At 36.3% G+C, this 17,274-nt stretch overlaps 1 protein-coding gene and 1 long non-coding RNA gene across 2 annotated transcripts; both read right to left on the reverse strand.

The window, feature by feature from the left end:
- Positions 1-1,795: 1,795 nt before the first annotated feature.
- Positions 1,796-5,364, reverse strand: LOC124461453 (S-adenosylmethionine decarboxylase proenzyme-like). The gene is made up of 3 exons (XM_047012977.1): positions 5,203-5,364; positions 5,061-5,145; positions 1,796-1,854 (listed from the first exon to the last, which is right to left on the reverse strand). The coding sequence occupies exons 1-3, from the start codon at positions 5,347-5,349 to the stop codon at positions 1,796-1,798; spliced, it is 291 nt and encodes a 96-aa protein (XP_046868933.1). The 5' UTR covers positions 5,350-5,364.
- A 6,932-nt stretch (positions 5,365-12,296) lies between these two features.
- LOC124461436 lies at positions 12,297-15,829 on the reverse strand. Its single transcript, XR_006955072.1, has 3 exons — positions 15,766-15,829; positions 15,624-15,708; positions 12,297-12,403 (listed from the first exon to the last, which is right to left on the reverse strand). It is a non-coding gene; the product is annotated as an uncharacterized LOC124461436 (long non-coding RNA).
- Positions 15,830-17,274: the final 1,445 nt, after the last annotated feature.

Here is a 17,274-nt window from a genome sequence, read left to right on the forward strand (position 1 = left end):
CTACGTTAATAAATTACACCTTAATGCATTAAATACTCAATGCTACAATAATTATATCGTGCGCTGTAGCGTTGAATTCTATAAGAAACCCAAAAGATTTTACAACTTTGTTAATTCTAAACGACGCCCTTATTTACTACCTTCCACCTTCCACCTTCAGACTTAATGACCAGACTGCTAATAATGATTCAGATATTGCAGATCTGTTTGCTAAATTCTTTCAGTCGACTTATTCTACTACTTCGGATCCCACATCCTATTCCTTCTCAACTACATTTAAATTGTATGTTTTTTCCTAGTATTACTGAAGACTGTATTATCTCTAGCTTATCTTCTATGAAGTCTTCCTTCGTACCCGGGCCTGATAATATATCTAGTTGCATCCTTATATTGTGTTCGTTTTCCCTATCTAAGCCTTTATCTAGGTTATTCTTTATTTCGAGTGAGACTTGTAGCTTTCATGATGTTTGGAAGGAGTCTTTAATTATTCCGCTTTTTAAAAAGCGCAACAAATCAGATATTTCTAACTACCGTGGCATTGCCAAACTTTCCGCCATAGCTAAGCTGTTTAAGAAAATTATTACGTCTTCCCTTTAACAGATCAGATTCAGATCCACTATTTGTCCTTGTCAGCATGGCTTACCAACCTTTAGAATTGACTACCCTTCTACACCATGGCATGCGTAATGTCAAACTGAGGTTATTTATAACGACTTTAGTAAGGCTTTCGATACGGTTGATCATTCTATGCTTCTTACGAAACTCAACATTATGGCCTTTTCCCCGAAACTATTGGCTTGGGTAAAATCGTATCTTATTGGCAGAACACAAAAGGTGTCTTTTCGTTCCTCAATATCTAAAACTGTTCAATATGATGTTCACCAGCGTAGTATTCAATCGGTTCAGAAGCAATTTTTTAAGTTCGCGTTACGCGGTCTCACAAACTTGTTCTTATTAATCTTCCTTCACTTTACAACCGTAGGCTCGTATTTGGCATTCTCTTTCTCCATAAACTAGTCAACGGTGAAATCCTTTCTACTAGTTTACTAAATATATGTTCTTGTGTTCCCTCACGTCGGACCAGAAACTTTTTTCCTATTCACCTTAGTAGATGTCTCACAAACTACTCTCTTCACGAACCTTCGTGTTCTTTGCTAATCTTTTAACAACATTTCTCACCTTATCTCTTCTCATTTTTCTGTTACTTCTCTTTGCGATATACTTTTTAATAATCTAGAACGAACCTGAATATATTTTGGGCATCGCATTGCTTGCAACTCATCCCTGACCACATTGGTTGTGAATCGGGGCATAGCTGGTACCTTGTGCAATTAGACACCTCCACCGAGTCGGGGATGTTTAGTTGTGTATGAGGCTAAGCTTACTTTCTTCAATTAATTGTTAATTGTTTTTTAGCTTAAGCTTTTTCGTCAACTGCTGTGTTAGTTGACGTAAATAAATATATAAATAAATAAATATGTACCAATTAATCATATTACATTGTGTTTTTATTGCGATACAAATATTGTGCGAATAAAGGTTATAAGATGGAAAATTACAGCACTGCATATCGGTTTGTTTCCAATGTGACTGCGTCGAGTATTCGATTTCCAATCCCTTCATGGTTTCGTACGCCAACGAAGACTATAATAATAATGTAATTAATTAATTATTTAATAAAATAGTTAGTCAACATACCTTATGTGCAAATATGGTTACTATGAACTTCCCCGGCTTAAATGTTTGGACAACTTGATTTATTAACATCCGATAATTATTTAGTGCCACATTGCTTTTATAGCTGACATAGGAAAAGTTTTCTTCTGGTGTTATATGTATCGTCATGTATTCTCCCTTGTATTCAATTAGGAAAACAAAAATTTTTTATTAGCGTAAAAAATCTTGTTAGTTTAGGGAAAGAAGTTTGGCGGTAAAATTGTAATAAATAAGAACAAGTTTTAAACAACAAGACCAAAAAGTCTATGATGCAACATAAGACTGTGCATAACACAACACAGGTACCTGTGCGAGCCGTGGGTGGCAAACTTTAGCTCTTATAGTGTTGTACAGGACTCTTATTTCGCACGCTTCTATTTGATTTACACATTACACGTGATGTTTCATTTTTCTGATTGTTGCCAATTTTTTTAATGATTTAAAGGAGGACTAGGTGTAGGAGGAGTTTCCGTTAATCTAGACGGACGGACGGATCTTGAATTAAGTTAATCTTTATTTGTTTATATATAAATAGGCACTAGCACATAAACCAGTGACTCAAAGTTGTCGCAACCAACACATAAATTGGGTGGACACAGCGATGCACGCCCGATGTAGCTACAATTGGTATCTGATCTTACTAAGAATAATGCATTTCTTTTATAGTAAAAATAGAGAGCTCACCAGTGCATAGTTCGACATAGTGTTAGGTCAGCAAAATACGTCTTTATTGGTAATAGCTAACCATAGCAGCTTAATTAACTAGGTCTTTATTGTTAACTGCTGACCATATCGGATCTACTTATATATAATAGGGTTACACACTTATATTGACCTAAATTTCCATTTGTTCATATTATAATTGTCTTAATCTTATCTTATATTATATAATCTAGACACCAACATATACTCCCGGCCGTTGAACACCTGTTCAACGTTATCCAATGTTGACCGCAAAATTACTGGGGGCTGGGTTTGCTGCAGCAGGAGTCGGTATGGGATTGACGATCCTCACGGTTGTCCGCTCTGGACTATTGTGCATTGGGGGTTGGAAGCATCCGTGTGTACCGATTGTCGGTAGTTGTACACGAGTTTGCACCCAATAAGCGCTCCCGTCCGTTGCCTGTCCACCGTCCTAATTTATCTTCTGCTTTAAAAGCGAATAACGTCTAGTCTTTGCATTCATTATCAAAATGTAAGAGGACTTCTTTCCAAGTTCTCGAAACTGTTCTGTGATAGCCTATCCTTTTCGGCTGACATATTAGCTTTTTCTGAAACTTGGCTCAACTGCTCTGTTTTGGATAACGAAATTCTTTCTAATAACTTTATTTCTTATAGGCTTGATAGTGTTGGTCGTCGTTTTGTCTCGGATCCCACTGTTAGTTCTGTATCTTAAATACAGTCTATTTGGAACCCAGAAGATCCTTATCACCCTAGCATTGAAGATATTATTTCTTACAATTCAGTTACAAATTCATTGAATAACATCTCAGTTTCTCGTCGTAGTTGTTTTCGTAAAACAAATTTCAGTCTTCTTAAAAACCTTATTTCCTCTTTTGATTGGTCATTTCTATTTGAGTGCTGTGCTCTTAATTCTCTCATTGCTAAATGCGTTCCTTATGTGAATGTATCTACCGTCTCCAGTGCGCCTGTTTCACACGTAGGCTGTCTAATCTCCGTAAAATTATATCGAGATATATTTAAAGGTTTAAAAAAACTGGTTCGCGACTTGACTATGCAAATTATTGTGTAGCAAAATCTCAATCAGATCTCAATGCATTCTGTGATTGGTGCTACGTTAATAAATTACACCTTAATGCGTTAAATACTCAATGCTACAATAATTATATCGTGCGCTGTAGCGTTGAATTCTATAAGAAACCCAAAAGATTTTACAACTTTGTTAATTCTAAACGACGCCCTTATTTACTACCTTCCACCTTCCACCTTCCACCTTCAGACTTAATGACCAGACTGCTAATAATGATTTAGATATTGCAGATCTGTTTGCTAAATTCTTTCAGTCGACTTATTCTACTACTTCGGATCCCACATCCTATTCCTTCTCAACTACATTTAAATTGTATGTTTTTTCCTAGTATTACTGAAGACTGTATTATCTCTAGCTTATCTTCTATGAAGTCTTCCTTCGTACCCGGGCCTGATAATATATCTAGTTGCATCCTTATATTGTGTTCGTTTTCCCTATCTAAGCCTTTATCTAGGTTATTCTTTATTTCGAGTGAGACTTGTAGCTTTCATGATGTTTGGAAGGAGTCTTTAATTATTCCGCTTTTTAGAAAGCGCAACAAATCAGATATTTCTAACTACCGTGGCATTGCCAAACTTTCCGCCATAGCTAAGCTGTTTAAGAAAATTATTACGTCTTCCCTTTAACACCAATTCAGATCCACTATTTGTCCTTGTCAGCATGGCTTACCAACCTTTAGAATTGACTACCCTTCTACACCATGGCATGCGTAATGTCAAACTGAGGTTATTTATAACGACTTTAGTAAGGTTGATCATTCTATGCTTCTTACGAAACTCAACATTATGGCCTTTTCCCCGAAACTATTGGCTTGGGTAAAAGCGTATCTTATTGGCAGAACACAAAAGGTGTCTTTTCGTTCTTCAATATCTAAAACTGTTCAATATGATGTTCACCAGCGTAGTATTCAATCGGTTCAGAAGCAATTTCTTAAGTTCGCGTTACGCGGTCTCACAAACTTGTTCTTATTAATCTTCCTTCACTTTACAACCGTAGGCTCGTATTTGGCATTCTCTTTCTCCATAAACTTGTCAACGGTGAAGTCCTTTCTACTAGTTTACTAAATATATGTTTTTGTGTTCCCTCACGTCGGACCAGAAACTTTTTTCCTATTCACCTTAGTAGATGTCTCACAAACTACTCTCTTCACGAACCTTCGTGTTCTTTGCTAATCTTTTAACAACATTTCTCACCTTATCTCTTCTCATTTTTCTGTTACTTCTCTTTGCGATATACTTTTTAATAATCTAGAACGAACCTGAATATATTTTGGGCATCGCATTGCTTGCAACTCATCCCTGACCACATTGGTTGTGAATCGGGGCATGGCTGGCACCTTGTGCAATTAAACACCTCCACCGAGTCGGGGATGTTTAGTTGTGTATGAGGCTAAGCTTACTTTCTTCAATTAATTGTTAATTGTTTTTTAGCTTAAGCTTTTTCGTCAACTGCTGTGTTAGTTGACGTAAATAAATATATAAATAAATAAATATGTACCAATTAATCATATTACATTGTGCTTTTGTTACGATACAAATATTGTGCGAATAAAGGTTATAAGATGGAAAATTACAGCACTGCATATCGGTTTGTTTCCAATGTGACTGCGTCGAGTATTCGATTTCCAATCCCTTCATGGTTTCGTACGCCAACGAAGACTATAATAATAATGTAATTAATTAATTATTTAATAAAATAGTTAGTGCTCAAAATACCTTATTTGCAAATATGGTTACTATGAACTTCCCCGGCTTAAATGTTTGGACAACTTGATTTATTAACATCCGATAATTATTTAGTGCCACATTGCTTTCATAGCTGACATAGGAAAAGTTTTCTTGTGGTGTTATATGTATCGTCATGTATTCTCCCTTGTATTCAATTAGGAAAACAAAAATTTTTTATTAGCGTAAAAAATCTTGTTAGTTTTGGGAAAGAAGTTTGGCGGTAAAATTGTAATAAATAAGAACAAGTTTTAAACAACAAGACCAAAAAAAGACTGTGCATAACACAACACAGGTACCTGTGCGAGCCGTGGGTGGCAATCTTTAGCTCTTATAGTGTTGTACAGGACTCTTGTTTCGCACGCTTCTATTTGATTTACACATTACACGTGATGTTTCATTTTTCTGATCGTTGCCAATTTTTTTAATGATTTAAAGGAGGACTAGGTGTAGGAGGAGTTTCCGTTAATCTAGACGGACGGACGGATCTTGAATTAAATTAATCTTTATTTGTATATATATAAATAGGCACTAGCACATAAACCAGTTACTCAAAGTTGTCGCAACCAACACATAAATTGAGTGGACACAGCGATGCACGCCCGATGTAGCTGCAATTGGTATCTGATCTTACTAAGAATAATGCATTTCTTTTATAGTAAAAATAGAGAGCTCACCAGTGCATAGTTCGATATAGTGTTAGGTCAGCAAAATACGTCTTTATTGGTAATAGCTAACCATAGCAGCTTAATTAACTAGGTCTTTATTGTTAACTGCTGACCATATCAGATCTACTTATGACTGATGAGCCATCGATATCTATAATAGGGTTACATACTTATATTGACCTAGATTTCCATTTGTTCATATTATAATTGTCTTAATCTTATCTTATTTTATATAATCTAGACACCAACATATACTCCCGGCCGTTGAACACCTATTCAACGTTATCCAATGTTGACCGCAAAATTACTGGGGGCTGGGTTTGCTGCAGCAGGAGTCGGTATGGGATTGACGATCCTCACGGTTGTCTGCTCTGGACTATTGTGCCTTGGGGGTTGGAAGCATCCGTGTGTACCGATTGTCGGTAGTTGTACACGAGTTTGCACCCAATAAGCGCTCCCGTCCGTTGCCTGTCCACCGTCCTAATTTATCTTCTGCTTTAAAAGCGAATAACGTCAAGTCTTTGCATTCATTATCAAAATGTAAGAGGACTTCTTTCCAAGTTCTCGAAACTGTTCTGTGAGAGCCTATCCTTTTCGGCTGACATATTAGCTTTTTCTGAAACTTGGCTCAACTGCTCTGTTTTGGATAACGAAATTCTTTCTAATAACTTTATTTCTTATAGGCTTGATCGTGTTGGTCGTCGTTTTGTCTCGGATCCCACTGTTAGTTCTGTATCTCAAATACAGTCTATTTGGAACCCAGAAGATCCTTATCACCCTAGCATTGAAGATATTATTTCTTACAATTCAGTTACAAATTCATTGAATAACATCTCAGTTTCTCGTCGTAGTTGTTTTCGTAAAACAAATTTCAGTCTTCTTAAAAACCTTATTTCCTCTTTTGATTGGTCATTTCTATTTGAGTGCTGTGCTCTTAATTCTCTCATTGCTAAATGCGTTCCTTATGTGAATGTATCTACCGTCTCCAGTGCGCCTGTTTCACACGAAGGCTGTCTAATCTCCGTAAAATTATATCGAGATATATTTAAAGGTTTAAAAAAACTGGTTCGCGACTTGACTATGCAAATTATTGTGTAGCAAAATCTCAATCAGATCTCAATGCATTCTGTGATTGGTGCTACGTTAATAAATTACACCTTAATGCATTAAATACTCAATGCTACAATAATTATATCGTGCGCTGTAGCGTTGAATCCTATAAGAAACCCAAAAGATTTTATAACTTTGTTAATTCTAAACGACACCCTTATTTACTACCTTCCACCTTCCACCTTCCACCTTCAGACTTAATGACCAGACTGCTAATAATGATTCAGATATTGCAGATCTGTTTGCTAAATTCTTTCAGTCGACTTATTCTACTACTTCGGATCCCACATCCTATTCCTTCTCAACTACATTTAAATTGTATGTTTTTTCCTAGTATTACTGAAGACTGTATTATCTCTAGCTTATCTTCTATGAAGTCTTCCTTCGTACCCGGGCCTGATAATATATCTAGTTGCATCCTTATATTGTGTTCGTTTTCCCTATCTAAGCCTTTATCTAGGTTATTCTTTATTTCGAGTGAGACTTGTAGCTTTCATGATGTTTGGAAGGAGTCTTTAATTATTCCGCTTTTTAAAAAGCGCAACAAATCAGATATTTCTAACTACCGTGGCATTGCCAAACTTTCCGCCATAGCTAAGCTGTTTAAGAAAATTATTACGTCTTCCCTTTAACACCTATTCAGATCCACTATTTGTCCTTGTCAGCATGGCTTACCAACCTTTAGAATTGACTACCCTTCTACACCATGGCATGCGTAATGTCAAACTGAGGTTATTTATAACGACTTTAGTAAGGCTTTCGATACGGTTGATCATTCTATGCTTCTTACGAAACTCAACATTATGCCCTTTTCCCCGAAACTATTGGCTTGGGTAAAATCGTATCTTATTGGCAGAACACAAAAGGTGTCTTTTCGTTCCTCAATATCTAAAACTGTTCAATATGATGTTCACCAGCGTAGTATTCAATCGGTTCAGAAGCAATTTCTTAAGTTCGCGTTACGCGGTCTCACAAACTTGTTCTTATTAATCTTCCTTCACTTTACAACCGTAGGCTCGTATTTGGCATTCTCTTTCTCCATAAACTAGTCAACGGTGAAGTCCTTTCTACTAGTTTACTAAATATATGTTTTTGTGTTCCCTCACGTCGGACCAGAAACTTTTTTCCTATTCACCTTAGTAGATGTCTCACAAACTACTCTCTTCACGAACCTTCGTGTTCTTTGCTAATCTTTTAACAACATTTCTCACCTTATCTCTTCTCATTTTTCTGTTACTTCTCTTTGCGATATACTTTTTAATAATCTAGAACGAACCTGAATATATTTTGGGCATCGCATTGCTTGCAACTCATCCCTGACCACATTGGTTGTGAATCGGGGCCATAGCTGGCACCTTGTGCAATTAAACACCTCCACCGAGTCGGGGATGTTTAGTTGTGTATGAGGCTAAGCTTACTTTCTTCAATTAATTGTTAATTGTTTTTTAGCTTAAGCTTTTTCGTCAACTGCTGTGTTAGTTGACGTAAATAAATATATAAATAAATAAATATGTACCAATTAATCATATTACATTGTGCTTTTGTTACGATACAAATATTGTGCGAATAAAGGTTATAAGATGGAAAATTACAGCACTGCATATCGGTTTGTTTCCAATGTGACTGCGTCGAGTATTCGATTTCCAATCCCTTCATGGTTTCGTACGCCAACGAAGACTATAATAATAATGTAATTAATTAATTATTTAATAAAATAGTTAGTGCTCAAAATACCTTATTTGCAAATATGGTTACTATGAACTTCCCCGGCTTAAATGTTTGGACAACTTGATTTATTAACATCCGATAATTATTTAGTGCCATATTGCTTTCATAGCTGACATAGGAAAAGTTTTCTTGTGGTGTTATATGTATCGTCATGTATTCTCCCTTGTATTCAATTAGGAAAACAAAAATTTTTTATTAGCGTAAAAAATCTTGTTAGTTTTGGGAAAGAAGTTTGGCGGTAAAATTGTAATAAATAAGAACAAGTTTTAAACAACAAGACCAAAAAAAGACTGTGCATAACACAACACAGGTACCTGTGCGAGCCGTGGGTGGCAAACTTTAGCTCTTATAGTGTTGTACAGGACTCTTGTTTCGCACGCTTCTATTTGATTTACACATTACACGTGATGTTTCATTTTTCTGATCGTTGCCAATTTTTTTAATGATTTAAAGGAGGACTAGGTGTAGGAGGAGTTTCCGTTAATCTAGACGGACGGACGGATCTTGAATTAAATTAATCTTTATTTGTATATATATAAATAGGCACTAGCACATAAACCAGTTACTCAAAGTTGTCGCAACCAACACATAAATTGAGTGGACACAGCGATGCACGCCCGATGTAGCTGCAATTGGTATCTGATCTTACTAAGAATAATGCATTTCTTTTATAGTAAAAATAGAGAGCTCACCAGTGCATAGTTCGATATAGTGTTAGGTCAGCAAAATACGTCTTTATTGGTAATAGCTAACCATAGCAGCTTAATTAAGTAGGTCTTTATTGTTAACTGCTGACCATATCAGATCTACTTATGACTGATGAGCCATCGATATCTATAATAGGGTTACATACTTATATTGACCTAAATTTCCATTTGTTCATATTATAATTGTCTTAATCTTATCTTATTTTATATAATCTAGACACCAACATATACTCCCGGCCGTTGAACACCTATTCAACGTTATCCAATGTTGACCGCAAAATTACTGGGTGCTGGGTTTGCTGCAGCAGGAGTCGGTATGGGATTGACGATCCTCACGGTTGTCTGCTCTGGACTATTGTGCATGGGGGGTTGGAAGCATCCGTGTGTACCGATTGTCGGTAGTTGTACACGAGTTTGCACCCAATAGGCGCTCCCGTCCGTTGCCTGTCCACCGTCCTAATTTATCTTCTGCTTTAAAAGCGAATAACGTCTAGTCTTTGCATTCATTATCAAAATGTAAGAGGACTTCTTTCCAAGTTCTCGAAACTGTTCTGTGATAGCCTATCCTTTTCGGCTGACATATTAGCTTTTTCTGAAACTTGGCTCAACTGCTCTGTTTTGGATAACGAAATTCTTTCTAATAACTTTATTTCTTATAGGCTTGATAGTGTTGGTCGTCGTTTTGTCTCGGATCCCACTGTTAGTTCTGTATCTCAAATACAGTCTATTTGGAACCCAGAAGATCCTTATCACCCTAGCATTGAAGATATTATTTCTTACAATTCAGTTACAAATTCATTGAATAACATCTCAGTTTCTCGTCGTAGTTGTTTTCGTAAAACAAATTTCAGTCTTCTTAAAAACCTTATTTCCTCTTTTGATTGGTCATTTCTATTTGAGTGCTGTGCTCTTAATTCTCTCATTGCTAAATGCGTTCCTTATGTGAATGTATCTACCGTCTCCAGTGCGCCTGTTTCACACGAAGGCTGTCTAATCTCCGTAAAATTATATCGAGATATATTTAAAGGTTTAAAAAAACTGGTTCGCGACTTGACTATGCAAATTATTGTGTAGCAAAATCTCAATCAGATCTCAATGCATTCTGTGATTGGTGCTACGTTAATAAATTACACCTTAATGCATTAAATACTCAATGCTACAATAATTATATCGTGCGCTGTAGCGTTGAATTCTATAAGAAACCCAAAAGATTTTACAACTTTGTTAATTCTAAACGACGCCCTTATTTACTACCTTCCACCTTCCACCTTCCACCTTCAGACTTAATGACCAGACTGCTAATAATGATTCAGATATTGCAGATCTGTTTGCTAAATTCTTTCAGTCGACTTATTCTACTACTTCGGATCCCACATCCTATTCCTTCTCAACTACATTTAAATTGTATGTTTTTCCCTAGTATTACTGAAGACTGTATTATCTCTAGCTTATCTTCTATGAAGTCTTCCTTCGTACCCGGGCCTGATAATATATCTAGTTGCATCCTTATATTGTGTTCGTTTTCCCTATCTAAGCCTTTATCTAGGTTATTCTTTATTTCGAGTGAGACTTGTAGCTTTCATGATGTTTGGAAGGAGTCTTTAATTATTCCGCTTTTTAAAAAGCGCAACAAATCAGATATTTCTAACTACCGTGGCATTGCCAAACTTTCCGCCATAGCTAAGCTGTTTAAGAAAATTATTACGTCTTCCCTTTAACAGATCAGATTCAGATCCACTATTTGTCCTTGTCAGCATGGCTTACCAACCTTTAGAATTGACTACCCTTCTACACCATGGCATGCGTAATGTCAAACTGAGGTTATTTATAACGACTTTAGTAAGGCTTTCGATACGGTTGATCATTCTATGCTTCTTACGAAACTCAACATTATGCCCTTTTCCCCGAAACTATTGGCTTGGGTAAAATCGTATCTTATTGGCAGAACACAAAAGGTGTCTTTTCGTTCCTCAATATCTAAAACTGTTCAATATGATGTTCACCAGCGTAGTATTCAATCGGTTCAGAAGCAATTTCTTAAGTTCGCGTTACGCGGTCTCACAAACTTGTTCTTATTAATCTTCCTTCACTTTACAACCGTAGGCTCGTATTTGGCATTCTCTTTCTCCATAAACTAGTCAACGGTGAAGTCCTTTCTACTAGTTTACTAAATATATGTTTTTGTGTTCCCTCACGTCGGACCAGAAACTTTTTTCCTATTCACCTTAGTAGATGTCTCACAAACTACTCTCTTCACGAACCTTCGTGTTCTTTGCTAATCTTTTAACAACATTTCTGACCTTATATCTTCTCATTTTTCTGTTACTTCTCTTTGCGATATACTTTTTAATAATCTAGAACGAACCTGAATATATTTTGGGCATCGCATTGCTTGCAACTCATCCCTGACCACATTGGTTGCGAATCGGGGCATAGCTGGCACCTTGTGCAATTAAACACCTCCACCGATTCGGGGATGTTTAGTTGTGTATGAGGCTAAGCTTACTTTCTTCAATTAATTGTTAATTGTTTTTTAGCTTAAGCTTTTTCGTCAACTGCTGTGTTAGTTGACGTAAATAAATATATAAATAAATAAATATGTACCAATTAATCATATTACATTGTGTTTTTATTGCGATACAAATATTGTGCGAATAAAAGGTTATAAGATGGAAAATTACAGCACTGCATATCGGTTTGTTTCCAATGTGACTGCGTCGAGTATTCGATTTCCAATCCCTTCATGGTTTTGTACGCCAACGAACACTATAATAGTAATGTAATTAATTAATTATTTAATAAAATAGTTAGTGCTCAACATACCTTATTTGCAAATATGGTTACTATGAACTTCCCCGGCTTAAGTGTTTGGACAACTTGATTTATTAACATCCGATAATTATTTAGTGCCACATTGCTTTCATAGCTGACATAGGAAAAGTTTTCTTCTGGTGTTATATGTATCGTCATGTATTCTCCCTTGTATTCAATTAGGAAAACAAAAATTTTTTATTAGCGTAAAAAATCTTGTTAGTTTTGGGAAAGAAGTTTGGCGGTAAAATTGTAATAAATAAGAACAAGTTTTAAACAACAAGACCAAAAAGTCTATGATGCAACATAAGACTGTGCATAACACAACACAGGTACCTGTGCGAGCCGTGGGTGGCAAAGTTTAGCTCTTATAGTGTTGTACAGGACTCTTATTTCGCACGCTTCTATTTGATTTACACAATACACGTGATGTTTCATTTTTCTGATCGTTGCCAATTTTTTTAATGATTTAAAGAAGGACTAGGTGTAGGAGGAGTTTCCGTTAATCTAGACGGACGGACGGATCTTGAATTAAATTAATCTTTATTTGTTTATATATAAATGGGCACTAGCACATAAACCAGTGTCTCGAAGTTGTCGCAACCAACACATAAATTGGGTGGACACAGCGATGCACGCCCGATGTAGCTACAATTGGTATCTGATCTTTCTAAGAATAATGCATTTCTTTTATAGTAAAAATAGAGAGCTCACCAGTGCATAGTTCGATATAGTGTTAGGTCAGCAAAATACGTCTTTATTGCTAATAGCTAACCATAGCAGCTTAATTAAGTAGGTCTTTATTGTTAACTGCTGACCATATCAGATCTACTTATGACTGATGAGCCATCGATATCTATAATAGGGTTACATACTTATATTGACCTAAATTTCCATTTGTTCATATTATAATTGTCTTAATCTTATCTTATTTTATATAATCTAGACACCAACATATACTCCCGGCCGTTGAACACCTGTTCAACGTTATCCAATGTTGACCGCAAAATTACTGGGTGCTGGGTTTGCTGCAGCAGGAGTCGGTATGGGATTGACGATCCTCACGGTTGTCTGCTCTGGACTATTGTGCATTGGGGGTTGGAAGCATCCGTGTGTACCGATTGTCGGTAGTTGTACACGAGTTTGCACCTAATAGGCGCTCCCGTCCGTTGCCTGTCCACCGTCCTAATTTATCTTCTGCTTTAAAAGCGAATAACGTCTAGTCTTTGCATTCATTATCAAAATGTAAGAGGACTTCTTTCCAAGTTCTCGAAACTGTTCTGTGATAGCCTATCCTTTTCGGCTGACATATTAGCTTTTTCTGAAACTTGGCTCAACTGCTCTGTTTTGGATAACGAAATTCTTTCTAATAACTTTATTTCTTATAGGCTTGATCGTGTTGGTCGTCGTTTTGTCTCGGATCCCACTGTTAGTTCTGTATCTCAAATACAGTCTATTTGGAACCCAGAAGATCCTTATCACCCTAGCATTGAAGATATTATTTCTTACAATTCAGTTACAAATTCATTGAATAACATCTCAGTTTCTCGTCGTAGTTGTTTTCGTAAAACAAATTTCAGTCTTCTTAAAAACCTTATTTCCTCTTTTGATTGGTCATTTCTATTTGAGTGCTGTGCTCTTAATTCTCTCATTGCTAAATGCGTTCCTTATGTGAATGTATCTACCGTCTCCAGTGCGCCTGTTTCACACGTAGGCTGTCTAATCTCCGTAAAATTATATCGAGATATTTTTAAAGGTTTAAAAAAACTGGTTCGCGACTTGACTATGCAAATTATTGTGTAGCAAAATCTCAATCAGATCTCAATGCATTCTGTGATTGGTGCTACGTTAATAAATTACACCTTAATGCATTAAATACTCAATGCTACAATAATTATATCGTGCGCTGTAGCGTTAAATTCTATAAGAAACCCAAAAGATTTTACAACTTTGTTAATTCTAAACGACGCCCTTATTTACTACCTTCCACCTTCCACCTTCAGACTTAATGACCAGACTGCTAATAATGATTTAGATATTGCAGATCTGTTTGCTAAATTCTTTCAGTCGACTTATTCTACTACTTCGGATCCCACATCCTATTCCTTCTCAACTACATTTACATTGTATGTTTTTTCCTAGTATTACTGAAGACTGTATTATCTTTAGCTTATCTTCTATGAAGTCTTCCTTCGTACCCGGGCCTGATAATATATCTAGTTGCATCCTTATATTGTGTTCGTTTTCCCTATCTAAGCCTTTATCTCGGTTATTCTTTATTTCGAGTGAGACTTGTAGCTTTCATGATGTTTGGAAGGAGTCTTTAATTATTCCGCTTTTTAACAAATCAGATATTTCTAACTACCGTGGCATTGCCAAACTTTCCGCCATAGCTAAGCTGTTTAAGAAAATTATTACGCCTTCCCTTTAACACCTATTCAGATCCACTATTTGTCCTTGTCAGCATGGCTTACCAACCTTTAGAATTGACTACCCTTCTACACCATGGCTTGCGTAGTGTCAAACTGAGGTTATTTATAACGATTTTAGTAAGGCTTTCGATACGGTTGATCATTCTATGCTTCTTACGAAACTCAACATTATGGCCTTTTCCCCAAACTATTGGCTTGGGTAAAATCGTATCTTATTGGCAGAACCCAAAAGGTGTCTTTTCGTTCCTCAATATCTAAAACTATTCAATATGATGTTCACCAGCGTAGTATTCAATCGGTTCAGAAGCAATTTTTTACGTTCACGTTACTCGGTCTCACAAACTTGTTCTTATTAATCTTCCTTCACTTTACAACCGTAGGCTCGTATTTGGCATTCTCTTTCTCCATAAACTAGTCAACCGTCAAGTCCTTTCTACTAGTTTACTAAATATATATTTTTGTGTTCCCTCACGTCGGACCAGAAACTTTTTTCCTATTCACCTTAGTAGATGTCTCACAAACTACTCTCTTCACGAACCTTCGTGTTCTTGCCAATCTTTTAACAACATTTCTCACCTTATCTCTTCTCATTTTTCTGTTACTTCTCTTTGCGATATACTTTTTAATAATCTAGAACGAACCTGAATATATTTTGGGCATCGCATTGCTTGCAACTCATCCCTGACCACATTGGTTGTGAATCGGGGCATAGCTGGCACCTTGTGCAATTAAACACCTCCACCGAGTCGGGGATGTTTAGTTGTGTATGAGGCTAAGCTTACTTTCTTCAATTAATTGTTAATTGTTTTTTAGCTTAAGCTTTTTCGTCAACTGCTGTGTTAGTTGACGTAAATAAATATATAAATAAATAAATATGTACCAATTAATCATATTACATTGTGCTTTTGTTACGATACAAATATTGTGCGAATAAAGGTTATAAGATGGAAAATTACAGCACTGCATATCGGTTTGTTTCCAATGTGACTGCGTCGAGTATTCGATTTCCAATCCCTTCATGGTTTCGTACGCCAACGAAGACTATAATAATAATGTAATTAATTAATTATTTAATAAAATAGTTAGTGCTCAAAATACCTTATTTGCAAATATGGTTACTATGAACTTCCCCGGCTTAAATGTTTGGACAACTTGATTTATTTATTATCGGATGTTGATAATTATTTAGTGCCACATTGCTTTCATAGCTGACATAGGAAAAGTTTTCTTGTGGTGTTATATGTATCGTCATGTATTCTCCCTTGTATTCAATTAGGAAAACAAAAATTTTTTATTAGCGTAAAAAATCTTGTTAGTTTTGGGAAAGAAGTTTGGCGGTAAAATTGTAATAAATAAGAACAAGTTTTAAACAACAAGACCAAAAAAAGACTGTGCATAACACAACACAGGTACCTGTGCGAGCCGTGGGTGGCAAACTTTAGCTCTTATAGTGTTGTACAGGACTCTTGTTTCGCACGCTTCTATTTGATTTACACATTACACGTGATGTTTCATTTTTCTGATCGTTGCCAATTTTTTTAATGATTTAAAGGAGGACTAGGTGTAGGAGGAGTTTCCGTTAATCTAGACGGACGGACGGATCTTGAATTAAATTAATCTTTATTTGTATATATATAAATAGGCACTAGCACATAAACCAGTTACTCAAAGTTGTCGCAACCAACACATAAATTGAGTGGACACAGCGATGCACGCCCGATGTAGCTGCAATTGGTATCTGATCTTACTAAGAATAATGCATTTCTTTTATAGTAAAAATAGAGAGCTCACCAGTGCATAGTTCGATATAGTGTTAGGTCAGCAAAATACGTCTTTATTGCTAATAGCTAACCATAGCAGCTTAATTAAGTAGGTCTTTATTGTTAACTGCTGACCATATCAGATCTACTTATGACTGATGAGCCATCGATATCTATAATAGGGTTACATACTTATATTGACCTAAATTTCCATTTGTTCATATTATAATTGTCTTAATCTTATCTTATTTTATATAATCTAGACACCAACATATACTCCCGGCCGTTGAACACCTATTCAACGTTATCCAATGTTGACCGCAAAATTACTGGGTGCTGGGTTTGCTGCAGCAGGAGTCGGTATGGGATTGACGATCCTCACGGTTGTCTGCTCTGGACTATTGTGCATGGGGGGTTGGAAGCATCCGTGTGTACCGATTGTCGGTAGTTGTACACGAGTTTGCACCCAATAGGCGCTCCCGTCCGTTGCCTGTCCACCGTCCTAATTTATCTTCTGCTTTAAAAGCGAATAACGTCTAGTCTTTGCATTCATTATCAAAATGTAAGAGGACTTCTTTCCAAGTTCTCGAAACTGTTCTGTGATAGCCTATCCTTTTCGGCTGACATATTAGCTTTTTCTGAAACTTGGCTCAACTGCTCTGTTTTGGATAACGAAATTCTTTCTAATAACTTTATTTCTTATAGGCTTGATAGTGTTGGTCGTCGTTTTGTCTCGGATCCCACTGTTAGTTCTGTATCTCAAATACAGTCTATTTGGAACCCAGAAGATCCTTATCACCCTAGCATTGAAGATATTATTTCTTACAATTCAGTTACAAATTCATTG

This window comes from Drosophila willistoni, unplaced genomic scaffold (assembly GCF_018902025.1).
Source record: "Drosophila willistoni isolate 14030-0811.24 unplaced genomic scaffold, UCI_dwil_1.1 Seg485, whole genome shotgun sequence".
NCBI lineage: Eukaryota > Metazoa > Arthropoda > Insecta > Diptera > Drosophilidae > Drosophila > Drosophila willistoni.